Source organism: Diadema antillarum, unplaced genomic scaffold (genome assembly GCF_040938485.1).
Source record: "Diadema antillarum isolate AM-2024a unplaced genomic scaffold, OU_Dant_1.0 scf00000160, whole genome shotgun sequence".
In the NCBI taxonomy this organism is placed as follows: domain Eukaryota; kingdom Metazoa; phylum Echinodermata; class Echinoidea; order Diadematoida; family Diadematidae; genus Diadema; species Diadema antillarum.
The window spans coordinates 620,003-635,769 of NW_027271049.1; the positions used below are offsets into that span (position 1 = coordinate 620,003).

General features: G+C 38.9%; 1 protein-coding gene across 1 annotated transcript in view; it reads right to left on the reverse strand.

Annotated features, from left to right (window-relative positions):
* Nucleotides 1-6,252: 6,252 nt before the first annotated feature.
* LOC139722177 (uncharacterized) overlaps nt 6,253-15,767 on the reverse strand; it is a 93,583-nt gene continuing 84,068 nt past the window's right edge. Inside the window, exons 76-80 of the mRNA XM_071633492.1 lie at nt 13,873-13,953; nt 9,291-9,329; nt 8,235-8,336; nt 7,545-7,679; nt 6,253-6,485 (exon numbers count right to left, since the gene is read on the reverse strand). Coding sequence (XP_071489593.1) covers nt 6,253-6,485; nt 7,545-7,679; nt 8,235-8,336; nt 9,291-9,329; nt 13,873-13,953 — 590 coding nt within the window. The remainder of the gene's footprint in view (nt 6,486-7,544; nt 7,680-8,234; nt 8,337-9,290; nt 9,330-13,872; nt 13,954-15,767) is intronic.

The window sequence follows — 15,767 nt, forward strand, 5'->3', positions numbered from 1 at the left end:
GAAGATGAAGTGGGACTTTGTTGTAATGTATTTGTACGAAATCTATGTGCCTTGGTATTGCAATTGACACATCCAGATGTTCAAGCTATAATAAAAATCTGAAGAAACCAGACATGACGTTATACCCCCCCCCCCCCCACCCAAAAAAAAAAAATTGAATTAAAAGCATTGACACCTCAGGTAAGTTATTTTTTGTGCTGTCAAATTACAGAAAATATAAAGCAAATATTTGGGGGAGGGGGAGTGGGAGCATGCATTGTACTCCGAATCCCTCGTCTTGTTTGGGGAAAAATAACTCACCAATAAAAGTCTTTTGTTATGCAGAATTTGAGTCGATGAGGTAAGTTGTCTGTGAAATATCACATATACAACAAGAGACCCGCGGGTCTAGCGCTCACCTGAGTATCGCAAGTTCACCTTTCACGCAGTCACTAATCTAAATTATTCACAGCTCTACCAAAATTTGACCAGGCATTCTGAAGTAGAAGATGAAAATGTACAATAAGGGCCCAAATTTTTAAAGATTCCTTAATTTGGGGAATTGGGGGCCCTCTGGGGCCCTCTGGGTGGGGCATGGTGCCCATTTTGATAAATTGAGATCCTGACCCCCTAAGGATGCTACCTGCCAAGTTTGACGAAAATCTATCATGAGGTTTTCAGGAAGAAGATGACAATGTACGATTCAGGCCCCCATTTGGACCTTCCTAACCAACCCCCTCCCCCCCCCCCCCACCCCTGCCCCCAAGAGGGGCACCCCTGGATCTCCTACGAACAAACTCGAAACTACAGTCATTAATGTACTCACTCATAGTATTATCTTAGCTGTATAACTTCTGATTCTAGAGAAAATTTTGAACGATTCCTTCATTTGGGGGGTTTGGGCCCCCCTGGGGGCCCCCTGGGTGGGACATGGTGCCCATTTTAACAAATTGAGATCCTAACCCCTTAGGGATGCTACCTGCCAAGTTTGGTGAAAATGGGTCATGGGGTTCTAAAAAAGAAGATAAAAATGTACAATTTAGGCCCCATTAGGACCCCTCCTCACCTCCCTCCCCTGGGTCCCAAGGGGGGCACCCCTGATTCTGCCATGAACAAACTTGAAACTGCAGTCATCAATGCACTAACTCATAGTATTAACTTAGCTCCATCACTTCTGGTTCTAGAGAAGAAGATTTTTAAAGATTCCTTAATTTTGGGGGATTTGGGCCCCCTGGGGGTCCCCTGGGGGCCCCCTGGGTGGGGCATGGTGCCCATTTTAACAAATTGAGTTCCTAACCCCCTAGGGATGCTACCTGCCAAGTTTGGTGAAAATGGGTCATGGGGTTCTCAAGAAGAAGATGAAAATGTACAATTTAGGCCCCATTAGAACCCCTCCCCACCCCCCTCCCCTGGGTCCCAAGGGGGGCATCCCTGATTCTGCCATGAACAAACTTGAAACTACAGTCATCAATGAACTAACTCATAGTATTAACTTAGCTCTATCACTTCTGGTTCTAGAGAAGAAGATTTTTAAAGATTCCTTAATTTTGGGGGGTTTGGGCCCCCCTGGGGGCCCCCTGGGTGGGTCATGGTGCCCATTTTAACAAATTGAGTTCCTAACCCCCTAGGGATGCTACCTGCCAAGTTTGATGAAAATCGGTCCTGGGGTTTTCAAGAAGAAGATGAAAATGTAAAAAGTTTACGCACGACGCACGACGGACGACGGACGACGGACGACGGACGACGGACGACGGACGACGGACGACGCACGACGCACGACGCACGACGGACGCCGGACGAAGGGCGATCGCAATAGCTCACTTGAGCCTTTGGCTCAGGTGAGCTAAAAATAAAAAAAAAATGAAACAAATACAAGTATAATATGTATGCATGTGCATGTATATATATATATATATATATATATATATATATATATATATATATATATATATATATTATATGAAGAGTGTTTGCAAAAACTGATAAGTCCATTTTTGAAGATTTTGAAGTATGGTCTCTGTCATAAAGTACAAAATAATACTTTTTAAATGATATATTGGTCACTACATATAAAGGTACATTTTTGAAGTTATGGTCAAAAGAAGCAAAAATTTTCTTATTATTCTCTTTATTTTTCTTGACCTTTAATCGCAAATATGGACTTATCAGTTTTTGCGAATAAACTCTTCATATATATATATATATATATATATATATACACTCAACCAAAAAAGTAAGTTCCCCCCCCCCCCAGCATTTTTGGATATACATGTATCTCAAAAAGTATTTTACCGATTGTTATAATTCAAACAGGTTTAGATAGGGAATTTTATTTCTCATAACATGAATGGCATATCATTACCACCATATATCATTATTGGTTTGAAAAAATGCATTTTTTTAAATGATACTTTTTAAATGATATATTGGTCACTACATATAAAGGTACATTTTTGAAGTTATGGTCAAAAGAAGCAAAAATTTTCTTATTATTCTCTTTATTTTTCTTGACCTTTAATCGCAAATATGGACTTATCAGTTTTTGCGAATAAACTCTTCATATATATATATATATATATATATATATATATATATACACTCAACCAAAAAAGTAAGTTCCCCCCCCCCCCAGCATTTTTGGATATACATGTATCTCAAAAAGTATTTTACCGATTGTTATAATTCAAACAGGTTTAGATAGGGAGTTTTATTTCTCATAACATGAATGGCATATCATTACCACCATATATCATTATTGGTTTGAAAAAATGCATTTTATGTCAAAATTCACGGGAAAAAAAGTTGCACTTAAGGGTATATAAAGCATATTGTGTACATTTCCTGTGCAAGTTAGCAAATGACCTATTAAATTGTTATGTAATTCTCAGGAATTTCTTCAGGTACAATGCGATTCCCTATCAAACAGATGCTATGCATACTTTTCAAACAATAGGCCTTTTCAATATGAAAATGTTAGTCAAAGTCATGTGCTTTTCAATTCCAATTTGGGTTGATCATAATGTGCTTATGGCCATTTTGCATCATGCCGTGTGTACAAATTTTTGAAAGAGGGAGAGCTACAGCTTTCCTTGAAGCTGGGGTTCCGGATAAGGAGGGGGCCAGGAGACCAGGGGTTTCACCCAATGCCATAAGGAAACTTAGAGCAAAGTTTCAGGAAACTGGAGAGGTCAATGATCTGCAAACAAGTGGCCGACCATTGGAAATGTACACAATATGCTTCACATAACCTTAAGTGCAACTTTTTTCCCCCATGCATTTTGACATAAAATGCCTTTTTTCACACCAATAATGATATCTGGTGGCAATGATATGCCATTCATGTTATGAGTAATAAAATTCCCTATCCATTCCCGTTTGAATTATGAAAATTGGTAAAATGCTTTTCGAGTTGTATCCAAAAATGCTAGGGGGAACTTAACTTTTTCGGTTGAGTGTATATAGACACACATACATACATACATGATACTTCGTTTTGCATCTTTTTGATATGCCATATATATATCTATGTTGAACATCCATTCATTGAGGGGTCACTACAAACACAAAGAGACTCTTGTTTGATTATCAAATGCCACAAACAGTGACTAAGATTATGAAAAAAACAAATGTGTAAATACTTATTTGTAGTTCCACACAAAGCCATACTTATCATAGCTTTCCTCCTATAGTATCTTTATATACCACACACTCAATCAATCTCACATTGCCTACTAATGTTTATATTATTGGACACAAAGTTAGAGTAGCTACTAAAACAAGGCAAGTGCCATAATGTGTCTCGCCCATTCGCGTACAAGAAATTGAAATTGTACGCGAATGGGATATAACAGATAAAAAGAGATATGAAAGGGTAAAAATTTATGGCAAAAAAGACACGTGCCATAAAAACTTAACATTGGGCCCTTAAAGTTCGTTGACCGATGCCTGTGACCTTTGACCGTGAGGTGACCATCCACTGCCCAAGGGACATCTACAGGTGTACCATCCAAGTTTGGTCACAAACGGACCTATGGATCAAAAGTTATGACCCATAATAGAAACGCGCCATATAAACTTAACATTTGGCTCTAAAAGTTCGTTGACCCATGCTTGTGACCCTTGACCTTGTGGTGATCATCCACTCCCCAAGGGACATCTACCATCCAAGTTTAGTCACAAAGGGAGTTATGGATCAAAAGTTATGACCCATAATAGAAACGCGCCATATAAACTTAACATTTGGCTCTAAAAGTTCGTTGACCCATGCTTGTGACCCTTGACCTTGTGGTGATCATCCACTCCCCAAGGGACATCTACCATCCAAGTTTAGTCACAAAGGGAGTTATGGATCAAAAGTTATGACCCATAATAGAAACGCGCCATATAAACTTAACATTTGGCTCTAAAAGTTCGTTGACCCATGTTTGTGACCCTTGACCTTATGGTGATCATCCACTCCCCAAGGGACATCTACCATCCAAGTTTAGTCACAAAGGGAGTTATGGATCAAAAGTTATGACCCATAATAGAAACGCGCCATAAAAACTTAACATTGGGCTCTAAAAGTTCGTTGACCCATGTTTGTGACCATTGACCTTGTGGTGACCATCCACTCCCAAAGGGACACCTACCATCCAAGTTTGGTCACAAATGGAGTTATGGATCAAAAGTTATGACCCATAATAGTAACGCACCATAAAAACTTAACATTGGGCTCTAAAGTTCGTTGACCCCTGCTTGTGACCTTTGACCTTGTGGTGATCATCCACTCCCCAAGGGACATCTACCATCCAGGTTTGGTCACAAATGGAGTTATGGATCAAAAGTTATGACCCATAGTAGAAACGTGCCATAAAAACTTAACATTGGGCCCTAGAAGTTCATTGACCCCTGCCTGTGAGCTTTGACCTCGAGGTGACCTTCATATACGTATTAATGTGAAACTTTGTATGACCCCTCTTCCCTTGATGTTTGATTGGAATTGAAGCCCAGAGTAAAGAGTTATTGAATTTTTTGTAGCGTTACGGACAGACGACGAACAGACGACGGACGGACGGACGGACGGACGCTACGACGGACGGACGCTACGACGGACGGACGGACGGACAACGGACGGACAGATGCCGCAGGCGATCCTTTAGTCTCCCCTCACCTCTGGTGGGCTCGACAAAAAACAAGAATGACAACATGCATAGAATCAATGAGCTCCATTTCAAAATTCAGAATTTATTCAAGTCCAGAGACAGTGCAATGAATTAAAATAACAATGAGCAAAGTTATGATAGTGAAGTAAAGAGAATACAGCAAGCAAAATGATTTCAACAAAAATAGCAAGAGTAGCTGTTCATAGGAAGATATGAAATCCCATATTTCATAATTCCAAAACAGGCTTTCTTTCCAGTCGAGCTCTTCATAAATTTTTTTTTTCGAAGCTGCTGGGTAAATAGCTGCTCAGTTGGAGAAATATATAAAATGTATGTAGACACAGAATGCATTACAATGCTCATGAAAGTTCTCAAATAATGACAGATCGTTAAATCGAAAAAACATAGAAAAATACATGATTGTGCAAGAAGTCGTTCCAACCAACTTCCCTGAAAGACAATCTTCCATAAACCCATTTAAAAAAAAAGAATAAATCAAACCAATCGTCAACACAAGTCCTGTAAACAAAGGTGTCACCCAAACATAGATGCACACACTAAATTTCAGTTATGGTCTATCCGACACCAGTGAATTTATTCCCTCTTAAAAAAAGAAAATGGATAAGATGGGAGATTTGATGGAAGGGGAAAGCAATAATTTGCTTGCATAAAATTCTATTTTTAAAGATTTGTTCTACATAGTGGTATTCCATAGAAACATGCACATTTCTGTGCAAACTACTTTCTACTCCACTACATAAAAATTAATTACAGGAGGGAAAAAGGAAGATGTGCTAGTCAAACAATGCTGCAAAGGGTGATCTGGAACTTATCAACAATACATTATGCTGAAGGCACCAACCTTCCTTTTATTAGTCCAATCACATTATTATGCAAATTATTTGCAAGTTGTGCAAAATGACAAGCCATACGGGACCACCTTGATTCTTCTTGCATCACAATTCCTCAAATCACACTTAAAGCTGCAGCGAGTGATATCCTACTTTATATACAATACGAAAAACAAAACTTTTTTTTTTGTTTAAATCTCATCCCTATACACTGGAAGAGAGAAGATATCTAGTAAAAATTCCCCCTTTTTGCGTAACAAGGTCGTGAGGGCGCCCTTCTACTGGACGAGGGTGACCTCGTCTAGGGCGGCCTTGCCGGTGCGTATTGTCCGGAGACGGGGAACGAGGCACAGCAAGCCCACGAGGAGGGTGATGACGGTAACGACAAGGAGGAGGCAGCCGGCGAGGAAGGCCCACGACATCTGCTCCTGGTCTGCCACGATCCTGCGCAGGGCGCGTTCGCCCATCCTGACCAGCCGCTGGTCGTTGTCCGACAACAGCTCCACGCCGGCTGTATAGAGAAAGTGACAGATGGCAAGTTAGTCAATACATACAACAAATCTCTCACAAAGTTTTATCATACCTTCTGATCTGATTTTCACTGGATTTCAGATATTTGCAGATTTCTGGTGATTATAATCTTACACAATCTTACACAATTGTGTGAAAGTGAACGGAAAATATACCCAATGGAAATAAACTAGTGTACTATAAATATAATGAAGTCTTGTACATAGCTTAATGATTAAGATTGTATCATGACAATGAACAGGTAGAGTTACAGTGACAAGTTAATTATTGTCTGGTCCTTTGAAAAAGTAATATCCCTGAATTTCTTTACATTGTTACCCAGCCCATTGCATTCCCATGGATTCTGCAATCTTCTTCAATTCAAATTTGCCAACTACAAAATATTTGTCAATGACAATCCGACAGCTGTCATTAAAGCAACAACTTATACATGTGACCCTATGAAGTTTGCCCATGAAACAGCAACCAGTGAATGCAAAGCAAAGTCCAACCAAGGACACTGACTTGAAAGACATTTGTGCAAAAAGCTGGGTCCACTGTAAGATCTACATGAATTTGTTATCCAGTCCAGGGGCGGATCCAGGAATTCCGTAAAGGGGGGGAGAACTAATATTTCTGGTGCCACTTCCAGGGTTCTTTTTATTTCTTTTGTTTTTAACGATAATGGGGGGGGGGGGGCATGTGCCCCCCTCTGGATCCGCTACTGCAGTCAACTGCTATCTTACACAAAGTGTACTCTGCGTACTCAATTTCTCTTCACTCATGTGATCTTGTGTATGCTCATCACATCTTACACAGTTCAGTTATTGAAATTCTTTCACAAGAGCAAGAAAAAAAAATTGTGCACACAAGTTTTGTTTTGAACTAAAATTTCTTTACATGGTTATTGCATAAGCAGCTTGCCCAATATACCTACAATGTTTTACACGCCATCTATATGACACTTCTCAGATACATAAGCAGTAAGAAATTGTCAGGAGAAACGAGATGTGATGAATCAAAATGATTGTACGATTTACAGAGTTGTGGACAAACTTACATTTCTCACAGAAGCGTCCGTACCAGCCGGCGGCACAGTCGCAGACGAAGGCGACGGTGGTGCCGCGGGGGGTGAGATGGCACGTTCCATTGTTGACACAGGGGTTGGGATGGCAGGGATCAGCGATCTCCACAGCTGTAGGATGGTTTCAAGAGACAGGAACAGACAGATCGCTAAGTAACAACTAGTACGTATCAATAACTTTTATAACATGCAGAATTAACTCCTCATTTACTTTCACTGACCTGCACTTGCATTATACCTTTCCAATGGCCACATCCCTACAGTTTACACTTTGATCAAAGCCACACTTTGGAGTAGTAGCTCACTGGAGAGCAAGGGCTTCAAACATGTATTACTGCTTTTTTTCACAAGTTTTTGCAAACCTTTTAGCCCCAGGGTGTAGAGCAAAACTTTCAGTCCAAGGGGTTTACAATTGTAGGTCCAAACTTTTAGTCCCAGGATTTAGATTCAAACTTTTACTGATAAGTCCCAGGGTTTAGATCGAAACATTTATGCCCCAGGGTGCAAATCCAAACATTTTAAACCCAGGGTGTAGATCCAAACATTGTAGACCCAGGGTGCAGATCCAAATATTTTAGTCCCAGGGTGTAGATCCAAACATTTCCGTCCCAGGATGTATATCCAAACATTTTAGTCCCAGGGTTTAGATCCCAACTACAAACTCACCGTGTTCACAGAGAGGTCCACGGAATCCCGGCTCACAGAGACAGAAACTATCCCCATTGCTGTCCTCCTGACAAAGGCCACCATTTTCACACGGGCAATCCTCTGGGTAAAGCAATCAGATCGAGAGACAATGTTGAATGCACACAGAATTAAAAGAATAATGTACATATTGTATAACCCTCTGTGTGCCAAATTTATAGCCTGTCCATAAGTACAGGTACACTGTATGTGTGCATAATTTGTGTACATTTGACTCACTGGCACAGAACGGGTTAAAAAGAACAAATCCGGAGAGAGTGCTGAGTGAAAAGAATCTTTTAACCCGTTCCATACTAAATTCTGAAATGCCCACGGACATAATATGCAGGCCACCAGGTTCCCGTACAGAACGGGTTAAAAGAAGATCGATAGACAGTGTTGAAAATAATCTTTGAAAAAAAGAAAAGAAAAGAAAATCAATACAAAAAATTTGTGTGACAAAACATGGGCATCCCTCATGTACGAAAAGCTTTCGACTTTTCAAAGGATAAAGTAAACACAGAAACCTTATTTTGATGAAATGGAAGCTATCTGAGGTCAAAAACTATGTAATACATGCAATTATAAAAGAACAATTAATGCTTGGCAAGAGGGGGAGAGGAAGACTTGGGGGGGGGGGGGAAGATACCAAACACAAAAAAACTTGTAAATTCCCTTGATTTTTAGTAAACCCACACAGCATCCTATATACTCTTTGCAACTGGGGATTGAAACCTAGCTCGACACTAGTCTCTTTGTATAGTGGATGGCATTTTGAAAAATGGCCAGTAAATTTGGAACAATCGAAGTGGCAGTCAGAATGGACATACAATGGACTCCTGTTATAACAAAATCCTCAGGACTGGTAGTTTTCTTTTGTTACATCGAAATTTCGTCATAACCGAACAAATAAACGATACAAAACATAGAGCGGATAATGTTATGGTCTGAATTTTTACCTTGTTGTAACCGCAGTTTCATGATAACCATGTTCATTATAATGGGAGTGCACTGTATCAAATTCCATTATTTACTTACCGGTCATCATGGAGTCAGCCTCCCTACGCTTTCGGCCAGCTTTAGAAAAAAACAAAAACAAAACAAAAAGAGAAATTAATTTCAGTAATATACTCACATATGATGTACGTGGTGGTGGTAGTACCAAAACACTACAACTACATCAAGTGTGAATCCATTATTTCAATTCTCCTGTGATATATGTATAATTGCACAATCACATGGTGTGAACACATACAACCAAGAATCAGTAAATTTGAAAAAGCAACAACATCATGTTGAAAAATCATGTTTAAAATATTGCTTGTTTTTTTTTCTTGGGATCGAACAGCACAGCTCAAAGTCAATTACATCATGTGATATGGCACTGTGTATAAAGTCAGACCCTTTCCAATTTGGTTGATGTCCCCCTCCCCATTAAAAAGATTATGGTGCAATGACAGCCAAGAAAATCACCCATACTGGGGGACTGTCTTCACTGAACAATCAACAACTATCCCGTAGTTGGGAACTACATGTACCCCAGAGCAATTGCCCAGGGTGGTATAAAAGAACTCTCATGTGCATTTACAATTTCTGGAGAGCAATTATGCAAACATAATGGAATTGTCCAGGGTAAATTGTCCAGTATGGTAAATTGTCTGGGAGATATTTGTCGGGGTAATTTTCAAATGAACGTAGTGATATAGTGGCATAATGTAATCGTGGAAAAGCACTGAGCTCTTATTTACATTTGGCAATTTCAGAACTTAACTCCATGTATAAAACACCTATTTCTAAAACTGGCCAATAAACTGAAGTGGCATTTCATAATTGTTTCTTTTTTTCTTTGTAATGACACACACAAACATTCCGCACAAGATCAATGCTGTCTTGGCTGACATGACCTCTGAAGTACATTAACCTTTCAAACGAGAAGTTAACATCTAGAGCAAAAGCTATCATGAAAATATCCCGATCTATCTAAAATACACAAACGTACACTCTTTAATAAAATAGCTGTCTGTTCTCTGGTGAACATGGCGGAGACTTGAGCAAATGAATCTAACTACGATGGGAGGTGTCTTCACAATGATCATATAGCAGTGCATGCATGACTTCTCAATGACCCCTTTTCATTATCTAAAAAGGACTGTGAAGGAAACTGATGGAAAAGAAGCAACAAACTGGCAAAAGCTTGAGTGAAATAGAGCACTCCCTATGAAACTTATAACAGACTGAACACAAGGTAGCTATCAAACATACAGCCCTGTGAGTTAGAGGCTACCGACCTTAAATGGCAATTTGAATCAAATAACCACAAAATGGTGTTTTTGTTTCTTTGCTTTTTAAACCAAAACATGAGTTTCTTTGATTCATATTAAATGTCCCGGAACGACGGATAGAATCTTGACATCCCGACACACCTGTAGAAGATATTGAAGACTAGGCGAAAATTTTAAACAAAGCACTGATGAAGTGGTATGTCCCGAGCATGGCACTGTTGCATGATAGAGACAAGAAGTGGTAATTGAACACCACACTTGGTGATTAAGCAGCACTACATGTAACGTGATCTTTAATGCTTCTAATCGCCTGCCCAATTTTGCCCAAACTTTCACTCATCTGTTGCTTCATCTTCTTCTTCACTACATGAACATAAAGTGAGTGGATCTTTGTGGATTACAGGGTACTCTGAAATTGACTGAAATAAACAAAGGCAGGGAAGATGGGGAGGGAGGGGGGGGGGGGGGTGAAGGGGTTCTGAAAGAGGGGGGCATTATCTTGAGAGTGTTACTCTGCAAAGAGAATGCATAGGGTGTTATGAAATCACAAATGCAGGTGCAGAAGGCGAGAGCTTGCAGGACAAGGAGGGCAGTAGGGGAAATAAAGCTGGGAAAAGATCGTTACAGGCAGATTCATTGATTCTTTCATTCATACAATTCACTGCTTTCTTTGTCATTTGCCAAAAAAAAAAAATCAAAACCTTTTGCAAACAACATTGTTTGTGCATCTAGAATACCGCAAGACAAAAAATAAAAAATAAAAAATAAATGAATAAAAAATCCACAGTTAGGAAAATTTCTCTCTCGATTTATTATGGGTTTTTTTTTTTTGTTATATATATATATTTTTTTTTTTTTCGTTCACATGGCTATATAAACTCCCAAGTGTGTTTTGTAAAACTACAACTTGGTCAATTATCGACAGGAATTCTTTTGATCACGAGACAGCAAACTCACTCTTGAATACAACCAAGTATATAAACTGCACCTTAATTTTTGCCACTATTCTAATCTTTCTATATCAGAATTTTCTTCCAATTTTGTTTTAGAGATTTTGAGGGTGGAGCAATAAATTTGCTCAAAAATTGTTTTCGGTTTTTTTTTTCAACAACATCAAATTCCTGACTTTGAGACAAATTATGTTGGAGTGCTCCCAGTGCATCATTGGTATTTTTTCTTAACTCTGTGACTACCACTGACATCCTACTTGTTTAAAACATCAATGGCATTTTCAGATAGTGACATTGAAAAAGTTCCAATTATCACTGCCTATATGTATATGTAACCTTTATTAAAGAAAAAAAAAAACAATTAAAAAATCAACTAGGTTGACTTTCTTGTACAGTGATATGATGAATGACAAGTTTCGGCGGGGTACGAAATAAGTGAAAGGTGGTAGGGTTACATTTAATCTGAGGAGCCTGAAATGAATTGGCTGCAAAAAATGGACATCTACTCGTCAATCTAGACAGTTGATGATGTATCCAGTTTCAAATCGATTATGCTAATGCTTTATCATTTGGCACAATTATGATTAGTTTCAGATAAAAATAAAATTGCTGTCCAACAAGTGACAGGCAGTTTGACTGCATTTGACACAGACTTTGTTGTCGTTCACAAAGTATAGACCTTTACTTTAAATCTAATGCAATCTGTTTGTGTGCTAACATGGACAAATCCGGTCAAAGTTGATCCTTTTGAGATCTTGGCAAATAAAGTAAGACAACAAATCCAATTTTTGATGAAAATGAGAGCATTTGAAATTTGGAAGGCACATTCTATCAAGAAAGAAGTCATAAAATAGGGGTAAAGGAAGGCAAATACAAGGAATACTCATGAACAGTCAGAGGAACAGAGTGATTTATAAGAGGACATTTTATTGGATGTCACGGTAGAAGTCTACCAAGGAGGAAAAGAACTCGTCAGCTGAGAATGAGAAGGGCGTTAAGTTGCCTAAAACACAATGGCCCGAATTCACAAAGGTGGTACAAATGAAACCATGGGTTAAACCATGGACAAAAACCATGGAGCACCAAGTGTCGCACGGAATATTTCATTACGAAATTGGTCATTTCGTCGGCAAAATGACCGTTTCATTAACGAAATTATAATTTCGTGGACGAAATGTTCATTTAGTTACAAAATCTTGTCATTTCGTTAAAAATAATAATTTCATCAACGAAATGACTGATTTCATAACAAAACATTCCATGCGACGCTTGGCGCTCCATGGTTTTTGTTCATGGTTTAATCCATGGTTTCATTTGTACCACCTTCGTGAATTCGGGCCTATGGGTTTAGTGGCAACTGAACGCCCTATCATTGTCAACGGACGAATCGAGGATGAGGGTGAGATATTTTGGGTAGAAGGTGGGGGGGGGGGTAGAATGGGGGAAGGGGTTATGAAGGGATGGAGGACAAGTCTAGATCGATATGAGAGAAGATGACACTGAAGTGGTTACCACGGGCAACAGGGTTCGATTGTGGAGGATGGAAATCTGTAAAAGCGAGAAGAGTGCATCCTACCTACCTACATGTACTAAGGGTCTCATGCACACAAAAATGACCACTAAGGTAAAATGTGAGGTGAAATGGTACATATTCTATCAAAGTAGAAGACTTTTTATCAAGATTTATTGAAAAAAAAATCAAAACACAGTGCCATATCTTGATGCAATGGGAACACTCCAAGCAGAGCAAAGTCTCACATGCACAGCAATGTACAGTGCAAAAAAAAGAAAAAGAAAAACTTTAAAAAAATAATGAAATTGAAAAAATATCCAAAAATTACACAAGAAATCCAACTGCAAATCATTATCAATTGATTCTTAACATTCTTTTTGAAATGATCTCATACCACTCTCTACCTACATTGTACACCCTCACAGGAATAAAAAATCAAATACATCCTACTACACATTTCAAGTGCTTGTACACCCTTTCTTTCTCTTTTTGTTGTTTTCTTTCTTTCTTCTTACAATTTTGGGAGGTTGAGTTTATGCAACAATTCAGAGAAGTATGAACAATTACAAGGAAACATTCACACAAAGTTATAGCATGTCTTGCCCTTTGAAATATCAAAGAGAAACAAATTACAAAAATATCTAGATTTATTCATTTGTAGTGTGTGTGTGCATTTGTGTGTTTCTTTACACAAGGCTAACATGCAGGTATTTGGCAGCAGTGCTAAACTGAAGTACAGTGCACACTGGAATTTATCCTTCTGTATAGGTTTGCATCAAGTCCGTAATATCTGAACCCTCACTCCCTCTCTCTTTACATCTCTCTCACTCTATCTTTTAATCTCTCTTTTTTCCCTGTAGGATTGAGAAGCGCACCTGGTAGACACAGGAAGGTGTCGGCGCTGTAGAAGCATTGTTCGTTGGCCTGACACGGGTTGCTGTCACAGGGCGTACTTTCTGGAAAGGTCACAGAGGTTGGGGGGTAGGGAAGAAAAAGACGGTCAATGTTTGCGAAAGAAAGCGACTGGGTGGAGAAAAGGAGGGAGGAAATAAGTCGGCTTTGTTTTCATTTGAGTGAACTGATAACTCTACGTAGCTCACTTATTAATTACACATGTCAATCGATGCACAGGATGTTTGTGTTAGGAGAGTCATAGATGCAACTAATTAGACTACATAAGTGAGTGTCAACAGTCACAAAACAATCACAAACGGAGAGTAATCATATGCTTGCATTGAAGGTTACCACCTGTAAAACAGACTGTCATGAATCGAAAACAGCAAGTAAAGGTAACTTTCCGCATTTAAAAGAGAAAAATATCAGCAATTGGGTCATCCAATGTCAGGTTTTTGCTTCATATTGCTTCAACAGCGGGTTGCCATTCTAACTGTGAGAGAAATGATATAAATTCAACAAAAATTCAACATTTTGTCTGCTTAAAGATTAAATCTGTGCATTTCAGGGATCATTATGAGATATTATGGCATTTACTGACAAACACGAAAATCTTTACAGTTTTTTTTTTTTTTTTTGCTGGTAAATACATGCCGAGCGTATGGTGCACTGATAAAGATTTGACAGGGTGTAGAGAAGATGACTGCACAAAGTACAGATATGAATGGACTGGCACAGTAGTCCAATTTGTCTGTTTCAAAATGTATGAAGAATAAAACATTGAAATTATGTACAATCTTTCCACAGACAATTGGTGCAAATTTACTTCATTTACTTTTGGTGAAGATCTACTTCATCTCATTTTCCCTCTTATTCTAAGTTGTAGCAAAATTAAAGAATTTAAATTGCACAAGGGGAGAATTACAGAACATTTATTAGAAATGTTGCATTAGAACAGTGTGCAATTCAAGAGAATGGATTACAACAATAGGGATATTCTTGTTAAGTTCAGTAATTTGAATTGCCAGTACCTATGAGGGAAAAAAAAGCTTGATACCGTCAAAGAATTACGGCATGCAAGGGTTATGAAACAGGAAAGTGAGTGCAAACATGATGCAACAAAAAATCATTGTCTTTACTCTTGCTGTCTTTTTAAGCAGTATTTCATTCAACTGTAACATCAAGTGATATGACTGGTCAATACCAATCCTCGGGTGAAAAGTGGCCAAGGACTAAATCGTTGGTTGCTATTGGCCCTATAACACTTGTAAATTGCACTTGAGCCACGAACAAACAAACGAACAACAAATGATGGGTGCATGGTTTTGATGAATTTTAATTCTCAGATGGATGAGGAACAAATTACGACACCGTCTAGGCCAATGACAGTCTGAATTGTATCAGTTATTTCTGCAGAGTGAAGCCAAGACATGTGTCAGCTGCCACAAAGACCGAAAGAGCTGCCAGTACACAAACATGTGGGATTACATGCAGTGGGAAATTAGCTGTGCATGCATGTATGGACTAGTTAACAATGTGGTGGGAAGTCACTGACTATTGAGATTCACCATCATCATCATAGCATCATCATACTATCATCTTTCATCGTCATCATCTTCGTCATCATCACCATCACCGTCATTGGAATCACCATCATCATCACCATGATCCCATCAACATCATCATAACTAACACCGTCATCAACATTATCATCATCATCATTGTCCTCAACATCACTATCATCCCTATCATTATCGTTGTCGTCATGATCATGATCATCATTATCATCATCATCTAGTACAGAAGTGCTGTACAGCCACATATGGGTTGCAATGGTAAACTCTCATGCTCAAGTTTTTGTCACTGCGTTGATGGA